Source organism: Periplaneta americana, chromosome 11 (assembly GCF_040183065.1).
Source record: "Periplaneta americana isolate PAMFEO1 chromosome 11, P.americana_PAMFEO1_priV1, whole genome shotgun sequence".
Lineage (NCBI taxonomy): Eukaryota > Metazoa > Arthropoda > Insecta > Blattodea > Blattidae > Periplaneta > Periplaneta americana.
In genome coordinates, this window is record NC_091127.1 from 176,165,022 (window position 1) to 176,191,015 (window position 25,994).

General features: G+C 34.3%; 2 protein-coding genes across 2 annotated transcripts in view; one reads left to right on the forward strand and one right to left on the reverse strand.

The window, feature by feature from the left end:
* Positions 1–25,994, reverse strand: part of LOC138709626 (transforming growth factor-beta-induced protein ig-h3-like) — a 168,192-nt gene that overhangs the window by 71,746 nt on the left and 70,452 nt on the right. The window contains exons 3-5 of the mRNA XM_069840530.1: positions 10,822–10,886; positions 9,404–9,549; positions 7,621–7,797 (exon numbers count right to left, since the gene is read on the reverse strand). Of these exons, the coding sequence (XP_069696631.1) occupies positions 7,621–7,797; positions 9,404–9,549; positions 10,822–10,886 (388 nt within the window). The remainder of the gene's footprint in view (positions 1–7,620; positions 7,798–9,403; positions 9,550–10,821; positions 10,887–25,994) is intronic.
* LOC138708657 (putative gustatory receptor 28b) lies at positions 22,921–23,996 on the forward strand. The gene has a single exon (XM_069838743.1). It carries the CDS (start codon positions 23,024–23,026, stop codon positions 23,963–23,965), a length of 942 nt encoding a protein of 313 aa, XP_069694844.1. The 5' UTR covers positions 22,921–23,023; the 3' UTR covers positions 23,966–23,996.

The following is a 25,994-nucleotide window of genomic DNA, read 5'->3' on the forward strand; positions in this document are numbered from 1 at the left end:
ACATCATAGTTATAAATGCTCACGCCCCTACAGAAGAGAAAGACGACCATATAAAGAATAGCTTCTATGAGGAATTGGAACATACTTTTGATCAGTTCCCTAGATATCACATGAAAATTTTATTGGGGGATTTCAATGCTAAAGTAGGACGGGAGGATATTTTTAGACCAACTATTGGAAAAGAGAGCCTACACGCAATTAGTAGTGACAATGGAGTTAGATTAGTCAACTTTGCCACATCGAAAAACTTAATTGTCAAAAGTACAACATTCCCCCATAAGGATATACATAAATATACTTGGACTTCTCCAGATGGATTGACACACAACCAAATAGATCACATCTTGATAGATAAACGGAGACATACTAGTATAGTAGATATTCGAACTTTCAGGGGTGCAGACTGTAATTCTGACCATTATTTGGTGATTGGAGAATTAAGAGAAAGATTATCAGTAGCCAAGCGAGTAGAGCAAGAAGTTAATATTACTAAATTCAATATTTTGAAATTAAAGGACGAGGAAGCTAAGCAAAATTATCAGGTCGAAATTTCGAATAGGTTTGCCACTTTAGAAAGTTCCGACGAAGTTGAGAAAGAATTAGATGTTAATAGCGTGTGGGAAAATATCAGAGATAGTATCAAAATTGCAACTGAGCAGAGCATAGGTTATTATGAAACTAAGAAAAAGAAACCGTGGTTTGATGAAGATTGTTGCATGGTAGTAGAAAGAAGGAAACAGGCAAAATTGAAATTCTTACAGGATCCAGTTGAGGAGAAGAGAGATAATTATTTCAATGAAAGACGGGAAGCAAGTCGTACACTTAGGAATAAAAAGAGAGGTTACTTGAAGGAAAAACTGAATGAGGTAGAAACAAATAGTAAGAATAAAAACATTCGAGATTTATATAAGGGTATAAAGGAATTTAAGAACGGATATCAGCCAAGGGTAAACGTGATCAAGGATGAGAGGATGAGAATGGTGACTTGCTTGCAGACTCTCCATCAATCCTAAACAGATGGAAAAACTATTTTGCGCAACTACTAAATGTACATAGGCCAAATAGAAATGATCGGGACGAAATTGAAATACAAACTGCTGAGCCATTTATACCCGAACCCACGCTTTCAGAAGTCGAAATTGCGATAGAAAATCTGAAAAAGTACAAGTCTCCAGGTATCGATCAAATTCCAGCAGAATTAATACAAGAGGGTGGGAGTGCATTATATAGCGAAATTTATAAACTTGTACTTGCTATTTGGGAAAAGGAAATTGTACCAGAACAATGGAAGGAGTCCATAATTGTACCTATTTTTAAAAAGGGGGACAAAACCAACTGTGGTAACTTTCGAGGAATATCACTTTTGTTGACGTCGTACAAAATTTTGTCCAATATTCTTTTGAGAAGATTAACTCCGTACGTAGATGAAATTATTGGGGATCATCAGTGCGGTTTCCGGCGTAATAGATCGACTATTGATCAGATTTTTTGTATTCGACAGATAATGGAGAAAAAATGGGAGTATAAGGGTACAGTACATCAGTTATTCATAGATTTCAAAAAGGCTTATGACTCGGTTAAGAGGGAAGTATTATATGATATTCTTATTGAATTTGGTATTCCCAAGAAACTAGTTCGATTAATTAAAATGTGTCTCAGTGAAAAAATACAGCAGAGTCCGTATAGGTCAGTTTCTATCTGATGCTTTTCCAATTCACTGCGGGCTAAAGCAGGGAGATGCACTATCACCTTTACTTTTTAACTTCGCGCTAGAATATGCCATTAGGAAAGTTCAGGATAACAGGCAGGGTTTGGAATTGAACGGGTTACATCAGCTTCTTGTCTATGCGGATGACGTGAATATGTTAGGAGAAAATACACAAACGATTAGGGAAAACACGGAAATTTTACTTGAAGCAAGTAGAGCGATCGGTTTGGAAGTAAATCCCGAAAAGACAAAGTATATGATTATGTCTCGTGACCAGAATATTGTACGAAATGGAAATATAAAAATTGGAGATTTATCCTTCGAAGAGGTGGAAAAATTCAAATATCTTGGAGCAACAGTAACAAATATAAATGACACCCGGGAGGAAATTAAACGCAGAATAAATATGGGAAATGCGTGTTATTATTCGGTTGAGAAGCTTTTATCATCCAGTCTGCTGTCGAAAAATCTGAAAGTTAGAATTTATAAAACAGTTATATTACCAGTTCTTCTGTATGGTTGTGAAACTTGGACTCTCACTCTGAGAGAGGAACATAGGTTCAGGTGTTTGAGAATAAGGTGCTAAGGAAAATATTTGGGGCTAAGCGGGATGAAGTTACAGGAGAATGGAGAAAGTTACACAACACAGAACTGCACGCATTGTATTCGTCACCTGACATAATTAGGAACATTAAATCCAGACGTTTGAGATGGGCAGGGCATGTAGCACGTATGGGCGAATCCAGAAATGCATATAGAGTGTTAGTTGGGAGACCGGAGGGAAAAAGACCTTTAGGGAGGCCGAGACATAGATGGGAGGATAATATTAAAATGGATTTGAGGGAGGTGGGATATGATGATAGAGACTGGATTAATCTTGCACAGGATAGGGACCGCTGGCGGGCTTATGTGAGGGCGGCAATGAACCTTCGGGTTCCTTAAAAGCCATTTGTAAGTAAGTAAGTAAGTATAGATTTATTTATTTATATTTAGTTGCTGGACAACAGCCATTGGCCAATAAAAGTCCAGCACAGTGATACAATTAATGCATTAAAATGAACAACTATGGTACAAATTAAATACTTGAGTTAACAACAAAATAAAGAACATAGATTACAATAATTAATTTACAGCATTTAAAACTATATGGGCCGTATTCATAGACATTCTTAGCGCGGGCTTTCGGTGGATGATCAGCGAACTAACGTTTTTCGTATTCATAAACCAGTGTCAGCGATATGATATGATATGAATCCTGTTTAGCACGCTCGTAGCCCGGGCTAGCGAAATTTCTATGAATAGCACCCTAAAATATTAGGGAAAGAGTTGATTCTTACTACCAATTTGTGTATAAGGATTATGCAAATAATATTAGCAAAGACATTGCCATATTCTAATACTTCTATACATTGAATGGATCGAAATCGCCTACATGTAAGTTGGCATGTTTAATACATCTGGAGACCGGCGAGGAAGATTTAGAATTTCTAATATAGAAGAGTTTGTGATGTCTCATGTCCTTCATAGGAATACGAAGGCTGACACTGTTTAAGAAAGATTGACAATGTCACCTTTAAGGACCTTACATAAGAATAAGTAATCGAGATCATGACGTCTGGCATACAGGCTTCGACATTTAAAGTGCTCGCATTTTTTATCATAGTTATACTCAGAGTCCATTAGGAAAGTTCAGGATAACAGGCAGGGTTTGGAATTGAACGGGTTACATCAGCTTCTTGTCTATGCGGATGACGTGAATATGTTAGGAGAAAATACACAAACGATTAGGGAAAACACGGAAATTTTACTTGAAGCAAGTAAAGCGATCGGTTTGAAAGTAAATCCCGAAAAGATAAAGTATATGATTATGTCTCGTGACCAGAATATTGTACGAAATGGAAATATAACAATTCGAGATTTATCCTTCGAAGAGGTGGAAAAATTCAAATATCTTGGAGCAACAGTAACAAATATAAATGACACTCGGGAGGAAATTAAACGCAGAATAAATATGGGAAATGCGTGTTATTATTCGGTTGAGAAGCTCTTATCATCCAGTCTGCTGTCCAAAAATCTGAAAGTTAGAATTTATAAAACAGTTATATTACCGGTTGTTCTGTATGGTTGTGAAACTTGGACTCTCACTCTGAGAGAGGAACATAGGTTAAGGGTGTTTGAGAATAAGGTTCTTAGGAAAATATTTGGGGCTAAGCGGGATGAAGTTACAGGAGAATGGAGAAAGTTACGCAACACAGAACTGCACGCATTGTATTCTTCACCTAACTTAATAAGGAACATTAAATCCAGACGTTTGAGATGGGCAGGGCATGTAGCACGTATGGGCGAATCCAGAAATGCATATAGAGTGTTAGTTGGGAGACCGGAGGGAAAAAGACCTTTAGGGAGGCCGAGACGTAGATGGGAGGATAATATTAAAATGGATTTGAGGGAGGTGGGGTATGATGATAGAGACTGGAATAATCTTGCACAGGATAGGGACCGCTGGCGGGCTTATGTGAGGGCGGCAATGAACCTTCCGGTTCCTTAAAAGTCATTTGTAAGTAAGTAAGTTATACTCAGAGTTATTAGGCAGGAATCGGTACAAACATAATGAAATAAATTTCCTTTGAATATTTTCCAGTTTTGCCGAATCAGAACTAGTAATAGAGTTGCAAACTACAGATGGATATTCGAGTTTCGATCTCACTAATGTATAGTAGTAGTAATAATAATGACAATGATAATAATTTATTTATTTATTTATTTATTTATTTATTTATTTATTTATTTATTTATTTATTTATTTATTTATTTATTTATTTATTTATTTATTTATTTATTTATTTATTTATTTATTTATTTATTTATTTATTTATTTATTTATTTATTTATTTATTTATTTATTTATTTATTTATTTATTTATTTATTTATTTATTTATTTATTTATTTATTTATTTATTTATTTATTTATTTATTTATTTATTTATTTATTTATTTATTTATTTATTTATTTATTTATTTATTTATTTATTTATTTATTTATTTATTTATTTATTTATTTATTTATTTATTTATTTATTTATTTATTTATTTAGAATATTAATGTGCGAAACAACAGCACAAGGCCAATTACAGTTTAGCACAAGTACAAAACGAAACAAAACAACAAATGATGATGAGAATGAATGATAGAAAATGGCAATGAGATGAAAATACAATCAATATAATAGTATACATTACTCAATTGACCAAAATGCAACAAAATAAATAGCACAAATAATATTATTAAAATTAGTTCAGTGAGATAATTAAAATGATGGCAATTAAATAAAATGTATTATAAATGAATTAATGAAACCATATAAATGAAGACAGGAATCATATAATTACTATTGTAAGTTATGCAAATGACGAGAATAGTATGATACATATCTAACAATGGCATAAATAATAAAACTGACATAAAACTCGAAAAGTATATACTACACATTAAATGGATCCAAGTTCAATCCATGCAAATTAGCATATTTAATACATCTGCAGACCGGAGACAGAGATTTAGAATTCCTATTATAAAACAATTTATGAAATCTTAAACCCTTAGCAGGAATACGAAGACTGATATTGCTTATGAAAGATTCACAATCAATATCACCCTTAATGACTTTACAAAAAAATAAATAATAATAATAATAATAATAATAATAATTCGTCTTTGTCCTATACAACAAGAAACATTCAAAGCAAAACTGCTGAAAATACTGTACTTCTTAAAATATCAATATTTTATTAGTGTAGAGTGTAACTCAAAACCCTACACACCTCTGAAGTTTGTTCTACTTAATACAGGGTGTCCCATAAGTCTGAAAACATAGGCTAAATCTCTGAAATGCTGTTTCTCCTTCTTTATAGGTACTTCTGAAGCCAGAGTTATGTCGTTAGTAAGGAGTAGAGGTAGCTGCAACCGCAGGGAAGTTTCAAATGTAATCAGCTGCACGCTTTCCCATGTAATCGGCGCTTGTTCTGGGTGCAACCAATTAAATTCCAGGGTCATATTTCCTGCGACTGCAGCTACCAACAAACAGGATCATTTGAATGAGTCCTTCTTCATCAAACAACATCACTCAGGCTTCAAAAGTACCTGAAAAGAAGAAATATTATTTCAGAGACTTGACCTAAGATTCAAGACTTATGAGACACTCTGTATGTTAACAAATAGTGAATGCACAAATCGGCATAATAATGTAACAAAAACCATCCACAGTTTGCATGGAATTCAATTATAATTATTATTAACTCTCGCAACTTTGCTGCTTTAGAATTGACGCAGAGGAAGGATTCCTTCCGGGACAAACACACGTTCAATGTCCTCCACACTTGTGTTTTGCTGCAGCACAATCTCTGTAAATTTTCGGTACTACTCCCGAATTGTTGTTCTCTTCCATATTGAGTTCGAACATGACGTTTCACGTGTGTATCTAATCGTGTCTCGATAAACCAGGATACACTATGTGCTTTCTCCTGAGGTGTCCACATCTCCTTCATTGCCAGATTACATCAAAATTCAAACAAATCAAAAAACGCATTTTAAAAATCCAACAAAATTCCCATAAAAACTTTGAAAGTTTTTGATTAACATTCAGAAAACCGCATCCAGATACCGTGTCTCAATAATTTGTTATTTACATCTGAAGTTGTAAAGGTTTAATGTGGACACCCTGTATTATACAATGAAGATAGTCCATAGACTTCAAGATGTCACCACTGTCTTTGGGTACGCAACCGAGTGGAAAAAAAAATCTTTTTTTGAGTTCCACAACAATATAGGCTACAAAGAGCAAGCCTATGCCTCAAGTCAAAAATTACCCATCAATAGGTAGGAGGTCTTCGGGGAAATCCTAAATCATTCCCAGAAGATCGTAATAGATCTAAGATTTGTTTTATCTGAAAGGCAATAACAAGGGTGGTGGTGGTGGTGGTGGTGGTGGTGGTGGTGGTTGTCGTGGTGGTGGTGGTGGTAAAACCAAATTTCTTGGCTTAAAAATCGATAATGTGTTAAATTGGAAAAATCATATTAAAGAAATTACCCCCAAACTAAATTCAGCTTGTTTTGCTATTAGATCTATGCAAAAAGATAGTAAATATCAATACTTTAAAAACAATATACTTTGCATACTTCCACTCTGTAATGAGTTTTGGAATAATATTCTGGGGAAATTCCACAGATAGTAACAGTATATTCCTACTACAAAAAAGAGTAATTAGAATAATAGTAGGTGCCAAATCTAGGGAATCGTGTAGGACTATTTTCAAAAAACTACAAATAATGCCCATGGCTTGTCAGTATATCTTTTCATTAATAATCTTCCTCCTATGTAATCGTGAAAACTTTGTAACTAATGCAACAGTTCATAGCATAAATACAGTCAAAAAATGATTTTCATACTCCATCGGCAAGTCTATCGTGCTATCAAAAAGGAGTGTGTTATATGGCAGTAAAAATTTTTAACAGCCTCCCTATCGATATAAAAAATGAAACTCAAAACATAAAATTATTTAGGGCCAAATTAAAGAAGTACCTAATTTCTCACACCTTCTATTCTGTAGGTAAATTCATGACATTCAATAACACTTCATGAAATTGATACTAAAACTTTGTGTTGTACTAGTAGACTATATTGTAAACCTCGTCTGTATATATTTCATCTAGATTGTGACTATAAATTAAGACTTCATAGTAGTATTAAATTTTTTTACTTGTTCCATATTCTAGCTGTAAAGCAATGTATGAATACCATGGAATGTTAATAAATACAATACAATGCAATACAACTTCTCAGAGCAAATCAGGTAGCTTCAGCTCTATGATTTACGACAAACAAGATGTTTGATAGAAGTGACACATACGTACCCCGTTAGAATACTTGTTAATTCGGAGTTTGTGACCTTCGTATCTCGTGTCGATCATAAGATCAGCTCGGAACTGCTGCGAAGGCAGCTTCCTGTCCGCCAGGTGGTAGAGTAAGAACGGGTTCTGCGGGTTGCCGCGGTTGTTCTCCAGGCGGGCCTTCTGCTCCCGACCCAAGTCCTGGAAAGTTGACAAACTTAATACAGTTGACGATGATAGCCACAAGAGTTACCCTGCTGTAGTGCACAGAACCGGATATTAAATTGTGTTTTTGATGGAACAGATCATATTTCTAAGCTAATATTTTTTGTACACATTAAGTAGCCTATATGTACATTGCAGCTGGTGTCTTCTCTGTCAGCAACGTCTCTTAGACACAAAGAAAAATATTTCAGTACAGCCTCTTAAAACCAGTTACTCTGCACTCGGGCCTGGGTTCGATTCCCGCCTGGGCTGACCACCTGGTGGGGCATTTTCCGAGATTTTCCCGACCGTAAGGCGAATTGTATGTACTGTAAATTGAATGGTAGTCTGTATAGCTCAACTGACGAATTTTTTATGATTATAAATTGAATTAATCTACTTGATATTAATTGCACAAATTTGTATAGCTTAATGAAAGTATGCTTGTAAATTGAATTAATCTGCTTGCTTTGTATTGTATATGTTTGTATAGTTTTGGCCGATGAATTTTATATGCTTTAAATTGAATAGTAATCTGTATAGATCTGTTGATAAATTGTTTGTGTTTGTAGTTTGAAGTAGTTTGCATGATATGTATTATCAATTTCTGTATATCACAACTGGTTGAATTGTTCATGCCTTAAATTTAATTAACTTACTTGTTTTGCATTATACATATAGCTCAACTGATGAATGATCGTTTGCGTTTGTAAATTTAATAATCTGATTGGCTATGTATAGTATATTCTTAGTAGAGCCATCGATGTAGCTCAGTCGGCAGACTCGCTGGGCTGCTGATCCGGAGCTGTGTTCGGGCTTGGGTTGGATCCCCCTTTGGTGTCATTGAATGGTTTCTTCCGAGGTTTTCCCCAGCCGTGGGACTGAAGCCGGATGGTCTATGGCGAGTCCTCGGCATCACTTCATTTCACCCCTTTGATTTGATTACCTGGTTGGGTTTTTCCGAGGTTTTCCCCCCCACCAAAAGGCAAATGCCGGCTAATCTTTTGGCGAATCCTCGGACCTCACCTCATCTCACTACATCTCGCCAAAATATTGTAAAAAATTTCACAAAATTGTAAAAATTGTAGAAAATTACGAAATTGTAAAACAGTAAAAATTTGAAAAAATTGTAATTGTAATATTGTAAACTTTTGACTTGTTCCACATCTTAAAGCTTCATTGCTCATGTAAGATCTATGGAATAAAATAAATGAATGAATGAATGAATGAATGAATGAATGAATGAATGAATGAATGAATGAATGAATGAATGAATGAATGAATGAATGTCAAGTAATCTATGACAAATACTTGGCCTCGTCTGGCCAGATAGCATCTCGCTACCATCAGTTGCATAGTCGAGTGTCCAGGTGCGTATAGGATTTTTTTTTTCATTTTATTGTTGTTACACAGACTTATCCTGACACTATGCACAAATTTACCATTAATATCCTCGGAACCACGCTAAAGGATAGTCTTCAGCTTTGCAATCTAGTATTGTAACACACATATGATACAACCTGAATGGTTGCACATTTGTCCTGTACCTGACAAGACTGACATGGTGAATTAAAACAGAAGTAATAAATGAATAGCAACTTACGTCGAATGCTTCATCGAGAGGTGCGAAGAGCGTGTACGTCCCTTCCTTCGAGAGTTCTGAGGCGAGGCCGGAACTCTCGATGTAGCTTACAAATTTCCCGGCACCCAGATCTCTGGCCGTATCTAGTATGTTCTTGAGTTCCTTCACTGACGTGAGAGAAAACATACGTATGAAATCAGTACAAGTGGCCAAATAGTCAATAGTCTACTGTATATAGAGTGTTTCCGAGGTGGTGTTACAAATTTTCAGGGATGATGAGGAAGGACACATGTATCAATTTGAGATAAGGACCCTGGTCCGGAAATGACTGAGTCGAAAGTTGTAAGCAAAAATAGTTGTGTGGAAATGGAATTGTAATTTCGCACCACGTGCCTTCCTTCCCTTAACTTTTGGAACAGTAGTGGAAAAATAATAAGGGCCGGATGTCTCCTACGTGGGTATAAATTTTCGAGCTATAGTCATTATTTAGTGTAGATAGTCTATAAATATAACTTTTTCATTTATATCACATTAATTTATTACTGTTGTAAAGTCATTATGACTCAGCAACTTGTAAAACAAGAGAGAGAATTATTTTTCAATAATTTTATATTATTATGTCATCATTATTTTTTTATTATTTTTTTTATTATTAGTCTATTATTTTTCTATTGTGTACATTTTATTCAATTGTCGGTTTCTGGTTTAATTATGTGAATTCTACTTACTTGTAATCTAATACTAATATGTATACTAATGTGTTTATTTTTATTTTTACTGTGTACATTTTTTATTGAATTATCGGCTTCTGCTTTTGTGTGATTCGTATTTGATTCTAACAACAATAATATGTATTCCACTATGTCTATTTTTGTTTTATGGGGTAAATTTTTATGTAATTACCTCTTTTGATCTCACTATGTAACCTAAATCGTATCAGTATGTAATTACTTAATTCCGATCCAGTTGATGTTCAACTATGTAAGCACATTTTAATCCTGGTTCAGAAAGCCTTACGGCTTAACTCTGCCAGGTTAAATAAAGCCATTATTATTATTATTATTATTATTATTATTATTATTATTATTATTATTATTATTATTATTATTATTATTATTATTATATAGAGTGAATCAAAACCCTGGGAACCATATAAATATCTTCCATATGCTTGATTTTTTATTACTATTTGTGTTACCAGTATTTGTAAGACCAAATGCTCTACCAGTAACACATTCGATTCTATCCCTCAACTATCTCAAAAGCCGCCAGTTTCGATGCGATTTTGAAATTTTAAATGGAAAGAGGGTCATGTAGGTACTCAAAATCATGTGAAATTTTCTGAATAAAACAATGGTGCAATCTGTTTTGAGATCTACCTGTTTATTTGTCTATGGTATAGCCTACATTAACTGAAGCAGGTAGTTATAAAAACTCACCGCCCGCACATCCTTGTTGGCCCGCGACCTGCTGGTATCCTTCGCAGCATTCATATCGTATCAGCCTGCAAAGAAAGCAAACAGATATGACGCGCTGTGTGTTGTTCATTGACGCCCAAATTACTAACCAGGTGAAAAATGGTAATATGTGGTCCAAGTTTGAAACAGTAGTAGTAGTAGTACTGTCATTCTCTGAGGAGTTTAGTGCTGAGAGGAATGCGGTTCCGACTAGTCTAGCGCGGTACTGGATTAGGAGGGAACAGTGACAGCGGCAGTCTGGAAGGAAGTACAATCATACTGAAAACATTCGCCCAATTTACGAGAGCAGTATGCCCATTAGTAAGTTTTCTAACGTATTTTTGGCGAGATAAAGATACAGCCATTCTTACTTACGTGTTCAGAGAAGGAAAGTATTTTAGAAAATTTTATTTATTTATTTATTTTTATTTATTTATTTATTTATTCAAACAAATTTCTCCATCTAACGACACCACAGACCAAAATCATGTTCTTATGTTGGCAAAATTGTGTATGTAATTAAATTTGGTGGGAAACGTAACGGGACGGTTCAAAGCTACAGTGGTAACCCTCCAGTATAGCATTAACTATAAAAATAATTGATTTTTAATAACAATATTATTATCTTACGTAAGTTTTGTAGTTATATATATATATATATATATATATATATATACTATATAGCCGCCACTCAGTAAATTATAGAAATGAAGATCTAATTTAAGATACTCTCTACATTTACTTACATAACCCCAAAACGTTTCACTTTCTTATCATCAATAAAGCATTAATATGCATAATTAATGAAAAATAGTCACATCATGGCATTAACTATAATAATATTTCATTTCTAATGGTAATAATGTCATCAAACCACCTCAAGTTTTATAGATTTTAATATCCAATACACAGCTGTACTCAGAAAATTACACACCGCAGAATTAGACCTGTAAATTATTTTTAGTAAGTCTTGAAGTTTTTAATAACCAATTGAATTTGAACTCTATGTTAGCAATCCTGCAGGTCATGGCCTTCGTGTAATATCGTATTGTTTATTATAGTTTGTGTTTTGTTTTATACTGAAATGCAATTAGTTCCCAAAACTGACAAAAGATGGATTTTGGAAAATAGGAAATTTATGTAGGAAAACAAACGCTTCACTGAAAGTTATTATTTTTCTGAAAATCCTTGGATGCCAAGCTTCAAAATGACGGGTCATTCATTAAAATTCGTTCAGCTGTTTTCCCTTAATTTCCATTACCAGTTCAAATTATATATAGAGATAGTACCTATAGGCTAATTTGTTTGCTTTTTTAATTTTACAGTTAACGTAAAGTCTTAATTATATGCATACTATAGATGTTTGCAGTTGTTGTTATTGGTATTAAATATCCATTGTGAGGAAAGAAGTACCTTACACAAATAGTGTCTGTTTTATTGATGATGTGGAGAAAGTTTCGCTCGTGAGCGTCAGCTACCCTTAGAAGCAGGTGACAGAATGCGTGCCACCTGATCCACTTTGTCACTGTCATGTAAGAGAATTACTAGATGTCACGACGACTGCAGCTGACATGCATTGCATCTCTAGATGAGTAAACGTCTGCCTTAAAACTAGATCGCTCTATATGTTTAAATTGTTATGCAAAACATTCCATGTTGACACACACACACTCATTCGAAATACAGATGTGAAAGTTGAGTTATTATAATATACAGCAAATAATTAAATACAGAGGTGTGAAAATTATTAGAATAATCTTAATTTTAAGGGGAGAGGATAGTAATTTTTAAAACTTTTTTCTTATTTGGTGTAAAATATTAATTTTTTGTATGTAGAGAGCTCATGGCTATAGCAACTCAACAAAATATAAATATTTTGAATAAATTATTTGGGAGGCAGATTTGAAAAAAAAATGTACCCAATGCAGGATTTTACTAAACTCGATATATCTAAGCCATTTTTAAAGATAAATTCAAACACTATGTTACAATTTATTTGTAAAAGCACGCTTTACAAACTGCCTGTAACAGAAATTTGATATTAGTTCTTACATTTGTATAATAAACAATTAAAAGTTAATAACATTTTTTTTATTTTCTTTCTTGCAAATAGAGATACTTATTTTTAAAATGAAATCAATTAGGGAAATTCCGTTACAGAGAAAAGTTACCTAGTAGTCTAGAGAATGTGTATTCTAAATTTCATTCATATATCTTTAATAGTTCAAAAATTATATCGATTTTTGTCTGGCTATGTAGCGAAAAAAGTAAAGTTCCAGAAACAGCAATCAAAGGGGGCGTGATTTAATAATCCAGAGCGCAGGAACTTGAAAAATGGCGTCTCAACATCCAATAAGGGCACAGATACCCACACAATGTTATACAATGTATTCCACACACATCACAGAGTATTTTAAAGAAAAATTTGGTTTTGAAAAAAAAATGAAGTTCCGGAAACAACAAACAAAAGGGCGGTGTGATTTAGAAATCCAGAGCGCAGGAAGTTTAAAAATGGCGTCTCAACAACTGATAAGGGCACAAATACCCACAAAATATTATACAATGTATTCTACACATATCACAGAGTATTTTAAGGAAAAAAATTGTTTTTTGAAAATTTACTCATTTTTCACCAAAAAATACCATCCTCTTCCCTTAAAGGATTTTTAATAGTTCCTTCACAAATCTATATATATATATATATATATATATATATATATATATATATATATATATATATAATTTGAACTGGTAATGGAAATTACGGGAAAACGGCTGAACGGATTTTAATAAATGGCCCCTCATTTTGAAGCTTGCAACCCAAAGTTTTTCGGAAAAGTAGTAGTTTTCAGTGAAATGTCAATTTTCCTACATAATTTTCCTATTTTCCAAAATCCATCTGTTGTCGGTTTTGATTATTATTTTATTGAATCACGGCCGACTTGATTGAATTTCAGAACAAAACACACACTACAATAAACAATAGGCTATTACACTAAGGCCATGACCTGCAGGATTGCCGACATATTTAGAGCTCAATTCAATTTGTTATTAAAAACTGATTCTGCAGTGTATAATTTTCTGAGTACAGCTGTGTATTGGATATTCAAATCTACGAAACTTGAGGTGGTTTGATGACATTATTATCATTAGAAATTAAATATTATTATAGTTAATACCATGATGCATCTATTTTTCATTAATTGTACATAATATTGATGCTATATTGATGACATGAAAGTGAAACTTTTTGAGGTTATGTAAGTAAATGTAGAGATTATCTTAATTTAGATCTTCATTTTTATAATATACTGAGTGACTACTATATATTACTACAAAACTTAAGTAAGATAATAATATTGTTATTAAAAATCAAATATTTTTATACTTATTAGCCCAGTGGGGTTGGGTCTTTTTCATATACTTAATGGCGGTGTAGTGTAGATATTGATGTCATTGTCTTCAGTATTGGCTCGAGAGAGCGCAAAAATTACAGTTCCTAAGGAAAGATCAAAAGGTATTACTTACTGATAAAATAAGAGGCCTAGAAAATTTTGTAGTCTCCAGTTCATTTCAGCAAGATCCCTTAGTAGGATAAAATGATTTTACGCTCCACATTTCAAGTTCTACATGCAGCAGCTATACGAAAATGCTATTGTTCGAAAGCTTAGCAAACCTGACATTTTTTTAACTTTTGCCTACAATCCACAATGACCTGAAATAGCTACTGCTATCGTCCTGACATTGATACTTGCGTTTTCGCGTTGAAACTCAAAAACTGAAGTTGGATAGGTTCAAGAAAAAGTATTTGGCTTAAAAAAATCCATTCAGAGGGAGTATGTTTCATTATTATGGAAGCAAATAACTATCAAAAAGCCAAGTATTCTCCATTGAAAATAAATCTGAAAAATTGTTATTTGAACGTCTAACGAACTTAGTTTGCAGCAGCATTTGCTGCACAAGCCACTAGTATTAATTGAATTGATGAATATTGGTATATATTACTATACTGATGTAGGATATATTTACTACTAACAATGCCGGAAAGCATTGTTGTACATTGGTATTTTTCTTATTTTACTATTGTTATGGGAATTCAGAAATTATTATATTATGTTGGCGGAATTGGAAACATAAAAAATTATATGCACAAAACAGATGTATACGTTCATTTGAACCTTCACAACAATGTAAACGCAAAGAACAATTTGTTTAAAGCATTTCTTAATTAATTTTTTATGTTTCCAATTCCGCCAACATAATAATATATATATATATATATATATATATATATATATATATATATATATAATAATTTCTGAATTCCCATAACAATTGTAAAATAAGAAAAATACCAATGTACAACAATGCTTTCCGGCATTGTTAGTAGTAAATATATCCTACATCAGTATAGTAATATTGTATACCAATATTCATCAATTCAATGAATATTTGTGAAGGAACTATTAAAAAACCTTTAAAATTAAGATTATTCTAATAATTTTCACACCTCTGTACAAGTTCATGTTAGAAGTTGAACATTAACGCAATACTTTGTGAGTTTACTATGTATGTATGTATGTATGTATGTATGTATGTATGTATGTATGTATGTATGTATGTATGTATGTATGTATGTATGTATGTATTTATTCACACTGCAAATGGGTATATACCCGGTGGCAGTGGTAACTAATTACACTCAATAATGACAATTAATAATAAACACAATTAATAAAAGACTAATTAATTAATAAATAATAATAATTATTATTATCATTATTATTATTATTATTATTATTATTATTATTATTATAAAATACTAATAACAAGGAGCATCCTAAATTAAAATGAAGCATGGTCACTTAAAATAGCATTTAAAGTAAATCTAATTTGCATCTTAACCCTAAGCTCGAACTAAGACCCACGAGTCTGACAGGTTCATATCTGCACAAGTACCTTTCGGCACTACACTTATTTCGCTGTCAACTCACTCACTGCACTGATTCTATCCTGATTTCACTAACACTTCTAACCATTTCACTGTTCGAATACTTTGCACAGCCACTTCACTGACACCAACACACTTCACTTACACAATAGACTTCACTGACACCACACACACTTCACTGACACAACACACTTCCTCACTGATAGAACACTTCAAATAACAAGATATCAATTACACCCTTTAACTAGTGTGTATAATATACTACCGTCTTTAGTGAAGTTCTTAAGCCTATTTTTAAATACATTTTTGGTTGTTGGTAAAGTCTTTAGTAAGTCCGCAGGTAAAGCATTCCAGTCCCTGATAGTACGATTGAGAAAAGAAAACTTTCCAGTGTCCGTCCTCTGTCTTCTTTCCCTCAATTTATATGAGTGGTCGTTCCTTGAAGAGTAATTTGGCGGCTGCAACCTATTTTTTATTTCTCTCCAGGCAGGCTCACGTCTGTATGTTTTGAACATTGCGCATAATCGAATTCGCGTTCTCCTGTCCGTGAGTATGTCCCATTTTAATGGTGAATTATTACGACAATACTTGAGAGCCCGTTTTTGAATCTTTTCCAGTGTCTTAATATGTTCTAATCTGTAAGGATCCCAACATACAGCACCATATTCCATTACTGGACGAACTAGTGATTTATATGCAATCTCTTTGGATTTATCAGAGCCTTTTCTTAGTACCCTTATCACAAAGTGTAACGCCCTCCATGCCTTTCCCGCTGTGTCAGTAACATGTTCCCCCGAGCCGAAATCGCTGCTAAATGTTATTCCGAGATATTTACATTTGTTAACTTCCGGAATGGTTTCACCCCCTAACATATACGATGCGATTATTTTAATTCTTTTTCTTGTAAAGCTAATGGCTTTGCTCTTTAGATAATTTATTTTTATTTTGTTGGCCATTGCCCAATCGTTTATTCTATTGAGGTCATTCTGAAGAAGAGTAGTATCTTCATGACTTTAATTTCCCTATATACGATACAGTCATCCGCGAATAATCGAACTCTGGACAAGATGTTAACTGGCAGATCATTTACAAAAGCAAGGAATAGAAGGGGCCCCAAGACACTCCCCTGCGGGACCCCGGAAGTAATTTCTATTGGGCTCGATAATTCCTCACCCATTCGATAATTCCTCCCCCACCTAACGACTGAATAATTTAATTATAAATTTTTAACTGTCCAACGAAACAATGTGGACTACATAATTATATCCAATATGAATCTAAAGTTACAGAGTTTTCGTAAATCCTTCGAAAGTGGGAAATAAAATGAATAAACTGAATTGTTTAAGGGGTTAGGTACTACAGCAGTAAAATTTTGGAAATATTCAACATTTTTTCCCTCCATTATTGTATCTTATGCAACAATGAAAATTAGTATGTGTAAAACACTGTCCTTCTGCTATATGAAAAAAAATATATTTACGATTTTAAAAAATTATTTGCATTTTTTTTTTCAAAATTCAGTTCACTGTGCAGTCGACCTGGTTGGCAAGTTGGTATGGCGCTGGCCTTCTATGCCCAAGGTTGCGGGTTCGATCCCGGGCCAGGTCGATGGCATTTAAGTGTGCTTAAATGCGACAGGCTCATGTCAGTAGATTTACTGGCATGTAAAAGAACTCCTGCGGGACAAAATTCCGGCACATCCGGCGACGCTGATATAACCTCTGCAGTTGCGAGCGTCGTTAAATAAAACATAACATTTAACAGTTCACTGTGCATTGATGAAGCTTTTCCCACATAACTAAAAAAATATCCAACATTCTGTGATGACATTTCTTGTGTGTATTAATGCATGTCATATCTACAATATGACGCAAGATCACTTCTCTGCCTTTAATAGATTGTCTGATAAAAAATAAATCCAATTTACAAAATGGTCAAATACCAGTATTTTCTTCTAACACAAAATAAAAAAAATATTCTTTATTAAGGAATGTAGTTGAGAGAGCATGATATTGTAAACATGAGTTTCAGCAATAAAATAGAAGAGAGAGAACATGAAAAAGTTAACAGGTTAATGAGTTGTGAAGAAAACACTTCATCATTGCACAGTGAACTGCACATTTTGAACTTTGAAAAAAAAAATATATATATATAATTTTTTTTAATCTTAAAAATATTTTTTTCATATAGCAGGACAGTATTTTACACATACCAATTTTTATTGTTGTACAAGATACAGTAATGGAGAAAAAAATATTGCACACTTCTAATAATTTTACTGCTGTAAACTGTAGCTAACCCCATAAGACGTTACAATTTAAATATATGTGTTATTACTAAACTTATAGTAGAAGAATTCATATATTTTAGTTCCAAAATTAATATCAGGAATAGGTCTAATATACATGAAGAAACAAAAGCTAGAATTATAACAGAAAAGACGAGCTACACATAGCGCTTTATATCTTGAGCTATAGCGACTGTTACATTGGAAGTCGTTGGTACAAACTGTCATGCGTTACACAGGTTTCTACAGTGTAGCTACAATAGGATAACAGAGAGGGTTTGGAATTGAACGGGTTACATCAGCTGCTTGTCTATGCGGATGATGTGAATATGTTAGGAGAAAATCCACAAACGATTAGGGAAAACGCGGGAATTTTACTGGAAGCAAGTAAAGAGATAGGTTTGGAAGTAAATCCAGAAAAGATAAAGTATATGATTATGTCTCGTGACGAGAATATTGTACGAAATGGAAATATAAAAATTAGAAATTTATCTTTTCAAGAGGTGGAAAAATTCAAATACGTGGGAGCAACAGTAACAAATATAAATGATAGTCGGGAGGAAATTAAACACAGGATAAATATGGGAAATGCCTGTTATTATTCGGTTGAGAAACTTTTATCATCCGGTCTGTTGTCAAAAAATCTGAAAGTTAGAATTTATAAAACAGTTACATTACCGGTTGTTCTTTATGGTTGTGAAACTTGGACTCTCACTTTGAGAGAGGAACATAGGTTAAGAGTGTTTGAAAATAAGGTGCTTAGGAAAATATGTGGGGCTAAAAGGGATAAAGTTACAGGAGAATGGAGAAAGTTACACAACACAGAACTGCACGCATTGTATTCTTCACCTGACATAATTAGGAACATTAAATCCAGACGTTTGAGATGGGCAGGGCATATAGCACGTATAGAGTGTTAGTTGGGAGGCCGGAGGGAAAACGACCTTTGGGGAGGCCGAGACGTAAATGGGAGGATAATATGAAAATGGATTTGAGGGAGGTGGGATATGACGATAGAGAATGGATTAATCTTGCTCAGGATAGGGACCAATGGCGGGCTTATGTGAGGGCGGCAATGAACCTCCGGATTCCTTAAAAGCCAGTAAGTAATAATAATAATAATAATAATAATAATAATAATAATAATAATAATAACTGATGCGTTTAATTCTTTTTTAAACAAGAGTATTAAAATGTAACTTTAATCAGCATGAAATGCTAGTTTTTCTATTTAATTTAGTATTTTATGTTCTGCTAATAATATATTGGCAATTTATAAAAATAAAGTAAAGACTGTTTCTAATTCACTTCATAAAAGCATCCTTACTGCATGCAGATTGACTTCGATCACGTAATAGAATGAATGGTTAATTAGTTCTGCATTGACCGCGTTTACTCCTAAACGGAGAAATATAGAAACTGATTTTACAGGATAGCATACTCTATTTTGCTGCCGTCCTTTGCCGTTACAAGAAAAATTCCTTGTAATATGTTTTAATCTCTGTCATTTTAGCTATTAAAATTGTCTATATTTCATTGTGGATAAAATAAATAAAAAATTAATAAAATCATATTATTCTTTATTATAAAGTTGTATTCTTTAGTAATTTACTTAAAATTATTTTTAAAACAAATGTTATTAACCGTGAAATGAAATAATGTCCACTAACTGGGCAACAGAAATATGCATATAAAGATTACATTATAAGTTATGAGGTGTTACATCATATTTCGATAGAAAGAATGAGTAAAATGATCATGAAATATCAGCGAATTACAAGACCTAGGAATCAAACCCTGATAATCCACATTACCAAATCATCACTCCACCCCGTGACTAGATTAACTATTGATCCCAAAAGATATGATTGGCCATAACGTTTCTCTGCAATTTCTTTTGTGGACCATTGGCATACATCATATTATTTATTAATTATTACCCAGCCAACACATTCTCCTCTCAATGAAGGCAGGAACATTATATGTTATTACAAGATAACGTCAATACACTTATAATGCATTCCGAGAAAATTTCTTGCAAGATGATTAAATTTCATTTGTCACGCTGACACATTTACCACTATATCACTTTTCTTAATATGTTTGTAACAAGAAGTTTGTTATTTGACCATAGTAAATATTGTCACACACCCAAAGAGTCCACAAACTACGTCACGAAGCAGGTGTTCTTGTTTGTTAGAGTAACACATTGCCACAGCCTTCTGAACACTTCTTAAGCCACAGGGACATAAGTTTTGCTGTCTGCCAAGGAAGAGTCTAGATCGTCTTTAAGTGTCCAGATATCGAGTTCTGCAGAAAAAGCGTAGAATTGTAAAATGTTCAACTTGAAGGAACTTATGAATCCAAAGGATATTATCTCGGCCATCAAACCGTTGCTTTACATGTCGAAGATATTTGGGCTAGCTCCATTCTTCTGTAATACTAAAAGATCTTCAACAAGAATCCAGATCTCAAGACTTGGAAAATTGCATTCCTGTGTAATGTGTTGCGTTTTATTCGTGTGTCTGATCGTTGTATGTGAGTGGAATATAGAACAACAGCTCCTAAAACCCAACTTGATACTTGGTATCGTGAAGTTCTCGAATTCTTGTCTTTCCTCACTCGCCGTGATCGTGTCCTATATTCTCTGTGCAACGATTAATCCACAAAAAGTTAAAAAGCTTCTATTCTACATATCTCATGTTGACACCTATCTGATAAAGTCAGCGGATTCTTACAAGACGATCAGCATCTCTCTTCTGATTGGAATATTAGTCTTCTTCGTTGTAAATTTGTCACATTGTAGTTTGTACCTGATGACTCCTGCTCATTCTCAATACCACTTACTGTATTTTATATCTTTTCTTCTTCATGTATTGAGTATGATTACATATTTCCAGTTTGTTTCTTCAGTTCTATTTCTAAAGCATCGATTTGCAAAACTAAATGATCAGTTGTTGATCATCTTTGGCATTGACGATGAAGAAGCGTTGATCGACAAGCAACTAGGAAGAAATAGAATGCAAAGTGTTCAAGCAGAGGAATTGGAATCAAACTGTCAAACGCATGCCGACCTGAAGAATGGATTTCCAGAGCCTCTTGCTGAAGACAGTGAGAGAAGCTTAAAAATTTCATCTCTCCGTGGTATTCACAATATATTATGCGATGCTTCCGAGTTGACAAATTCAATATTTCAAGTTCAGATTCTTATGGGCTTCATCGAATTGTTCATAGGAATTATTTTGTGTCTGTATGCTAGCTTGACTTTCGTCACAAAGCTTCTGACCTGCCAGTTCTACAATACATCAAAATTGAACATTCTGACGTGGTTTCTGATGTGGGCCACGATGAGCTTGTCCAAATTTATAGCTGTCATTGCAAGCTGTCATGGAGCGAACCAGAAGGCGAACTACACCGCGGTGCTAGTCCACAAGCTGCTGGTGCTGCACACTTCAGAGCCTGGCGTCACATCTGAGCTTAAGCTGTTTTCTCTTCAGCTGCTGCACCGACGGCAACAGTTCAGTGCCTGCGGATTCTTCCCGATAGACTTCACTCTCCTGTACAGCATGGTTGGCTCTGTCACCACGTACCTCATTATTCTGTTTCAGTACAGCGGTCATGATATCGACAATGTGATTGAACTGTGCAACAGAACATCCAATAAGACTGTGTAGCTGCTTTCTGATGACCTCACAATGTGGTTCTCCCGCGTGCTTAAATTCTACCAATCAAGTTTCAAATTATGTGTTAGATTGCTTTATACCTGAACTCAATCGTATGCTATATTATAACCACTGTTATAAATTAATCTTAGCGTTAAAATATAACAGGATGAAAATCCAATATCATCTGAAGTACCGTATATACTGTATTTGCCTGTAGTTAGAAGAAACTGTTTTTTCTTACAAGTGTGTGATTATGATTATGGTCAGTGCATAGATTTGAATGGTTCCATATTTTATTTGGAATTTTGCAGATAATACTCGTCGTGTTATGAGTATAAAAAAATGCCATGTAATTACAGAAAGAAGTGCATTTATGTGATTAATTAATTTAGTGGAAATCATCTATGTAAAATATCAGTTTGACTGGTATATTCTTGTTACGGATTAATTATATCACATTGAAAGTAATATACTCTTACTTTTTCGTTAATATTTTTAACTATTCTGTAATTGCGTTGTTTCACCCCAGAGAGCTCGCTGACATAATTTGTATATGTCATTTAATCCATCAATGTCATTACTAAGAAAGACGAAGAATCAGACACGCCCCAAAAGCCCACAAACTACGTCAAAGACCGAAGCACTATTGCTTCTGGGAAAGATTAGTATATATCGTTGGTTCAGTTTCTTGTCCATGGGTTAACGAAGAGGTCAAACTGTGTCTCGATGTGTCCATGATCAGAGATATTGCATAAATGTGAATCAACAGCTGCGTCTGCTTCTGAAATGGAAAGATTGGCGAGTGTAATAAATCTCAAAGCTCTGAAGGAAATACTGTCAGCAAAGGACATTTATTCAGCAAGTAAACCACTTTATTTTTTATCCAAAATATTCGGGTTGGCTCCTTTTACCTACGAGAACAACTCTCGACAGTCTTCTGTGCGTAAATTTCGAATATCTGCCATAGGCACCATTCACACTTGGTTAATGTGTCTCCTACTGACAATATTTCTTCTCATCCTGTCTGTTTACAACATAGAAAACGAGTTTCCTAAATACAAGTTGATAATTGACTTTGTGAATATTTGTGATTCGTACTTTTCATCACTGACAGCTATTGTATCATACGCTTTGTGCGCGACAGTCAACCGCAGAAAAGTGGAGAAATTGCTTTTACTTATAGTCAAAGTTGACGAGTGTTTAATCAAGTCAAAGAAATCGTACAGAAAAACATGTGCTTTGCTTGCAGTTGGTGTAACAGTTTTCCTCATCGTCCACGCTATGGGCTATGTTATGTGTATGTTGATACCTCAAGATGCTAAAGACTACTACATACAGTTCGTTTATTTTTCAATCTATGTACTGGAATCGGTTACAATAATGCAGTTCATTTATTCAGTGCTTATACTAAAAGACAGATTTGAAACTTTGAACACAGAACTGCTCTCTCTTTTTGGTGTTGATATGGAGGGTACATTGATAGAACTTCAGCTGAGATTTGGTCAAGTTGAAACTATGACAAATAAGGAGGAAGAAACGGATTCAATAGCAAACGATGGATCACAGAAAACTCAACATTGTGAAGAGAGTTTATTGAAGTGTTCAAATATAAAATTTGGAAATCTGGAAGAAATCAATCTTAGATCAAGTTCGAAAACATGGCAGAGGAGCATGCGTATCAGGAAACTGCGTGGCATCCACAACATTCTATGCGATGCTGCTGAGCTGACGAATTCCATATATCAAGTTCAAGTTCTTATGGATCTGATAGGGGTTCTCGTTGAGATCACGTCCTGCTTGTACCTAACGCTCACGTACGCAGCGAAGCTGCTCACATGTCAGCTGATGAGTCCGCTGCAGTGGAACCTCCTGGGCCTGTTTCTCGTGTGGGTTGCTATTAACTTGTCCAAGTTGTTTGCGATCATGGTGAGCTGCCGTGGTGCCAGCAAGGCAGCGAACCACACCGCGGAGCTGGTGCACAAACTTCTGGTGCTTCAGCCTTTGCACTCGAATTCATCTGCAGAACTGCAGCTGTTCTCGCAACAGCTGATGCACAGCAAACTCCACTTCACCGCCTGTGGGCTGTTCACGATAGACTTCACTCTTCTGTACAGCATGGCCAGTGCTGTCACCACTTACCTGATAATTCTGCTGCAGTACAGCGGGCATGACATTGTTGACATTATGAAATTGTGCAACAAGACTGCCCACACCACTGTTTGAACTTTCCAAACAGTGGATTTTGCTAGTTACATCCCGATGCACTCGAATTCATCTGCAGAACTGCAGCTGTTCTCGCAACAGCTGATGCACAGCAAACTGCACTTCACCGCCTGTGGGCTGTTCACGATAGACTTCACTCTTCTGTACAGCATGGCCAGTACCGTCACCACTTACCTGATAATTCTGCTGCAGTACAGCGGGCATGACATTGTTGACACCATGAAATTGTGCAACAAGACTGCCCACACCACTGTTTGAACTTTCCAAACAGTGAACTTTGCTAGTTACGTCCCGATGCACTCGAATTCATCTGCAGAACTGCAGCTGTTTTCGCAACAGCTGATGCACAGCAAACTGCACTTCACCGCCTGTGGACTGTTCACGACAGACTTCACTCTTCTATACAGCATGGCCAGTGCTGTCACCACTTACCTGATAATTCTGCTGCAGTACAGCGCGCACGACATTGTTGACATTATGAAATTGTGCAACAAGACAGCCTACACCACTGTTTGAACGTTGTTAGTTACATCCCGGATTATATCAGAAATGAATATCTAACACAACATCCTGTAGTCTGTTCAAAGTGGCTGGTTTTGAAATCTGCCTTGATCGACACTACTGAATACATTTAATTGTGTTTATAAATATATGCAATGTCTCTGCAATAAATACAAATGATTTCAACGTAATCTTGATTAAAATGTGAAAGCAGGGAAAATGAAATGATATGTTCAAGTTTGAATGTGACTTACATTACAAATTTTCAATGTGTACACCATACCTTTCCCTTTACCTTGCAGCTTTCTTTATTGGCTAACTTACCACTTGCAGACATATATTTTCGTTGGTACTTCCATCAAACTTTGTACGAAGTCTTCTTAACAAGAATAAGATGATAAGAGGATAAGGATAAGATGAGACACCAAGAGGAGTTAGACATGACATTTATGAAATTTTGGATTGTGAAAAATACGATAAATGGAAGGAAAGAATAGCTGAAAGTAGGTTTGAATTAAATTGTAAATGGTCGATTACATTTCGTGACGTTACTCTCGAAGGCCATCATTCGGAAGTTTAGATTCGCAAGCAAAATGTCATATTTTTGTATTATTACTCGTATTCAGTGCACATTATCGGATAAAAAGAAAATTCAAATAATAGTTGTGTTGTTAAGATTATTCTAAAGTGGAAATGCTTAATCTTTTCCACTGCCGGCACCCTTTTAATTTCCAAATGTGCTCTTAAACTCCCTCAAGATTCGTTATATTTTATTTAATTATGTAATTTAAAATAAATTAGGTATACTTGAGCAATTAATAGAAGATTTGCCTTGTTCCCAACTAGCAAATAAAAATATTTCGGTACTAGTTTAGAAATTTAGAATAAAGTTTCTAGATTAGATGACACAATATTATGATTCCAATTGGGGACTCTACAAGGAGCTCTGTTCATATTATTAGACCTATTTTCAATCTGCGGTGTTATGAAATATTATTTAACTCAGAAGTAGGGTTTATTTTTATCATATAATTTTGTTGCTTACAATTGAAATGAAATCACATCTTATAATTTTAATGCTCTTATGTATCGAAATATTTTACTACTCAATACTATATTTTATTTACATTACAATTACATTAAATTAATTAAATACGGATCAATGTCTTAGTTCTGTATTCGACATGGCTTCTTTTTGAACGATCTCTTCTAACAATTACAATGTTTAAAAAAAATGGAAGACGCCAATATTTTCTTAATGCGTAACCTATTGGTGACAAGGTAAGACTGAATTTAAGGTAAAAATATTGTTTATTAATTGAGAATACTTTTTAATGTTCTAAAGGCAATTAAATGTATTTTTAATATTTTTATAATAACTCTTGGCACTCGTATAAAAGTGCTATAACCACAGATAAACAACCACTTCGCTAAAGAATTCTAAGTGTAAAGTACGGCTGTCAATATTTTAATCATTTTCAACTGTTTAAATTTCTCTTTATGTCATGAAGTACACTTTATTTGTTAC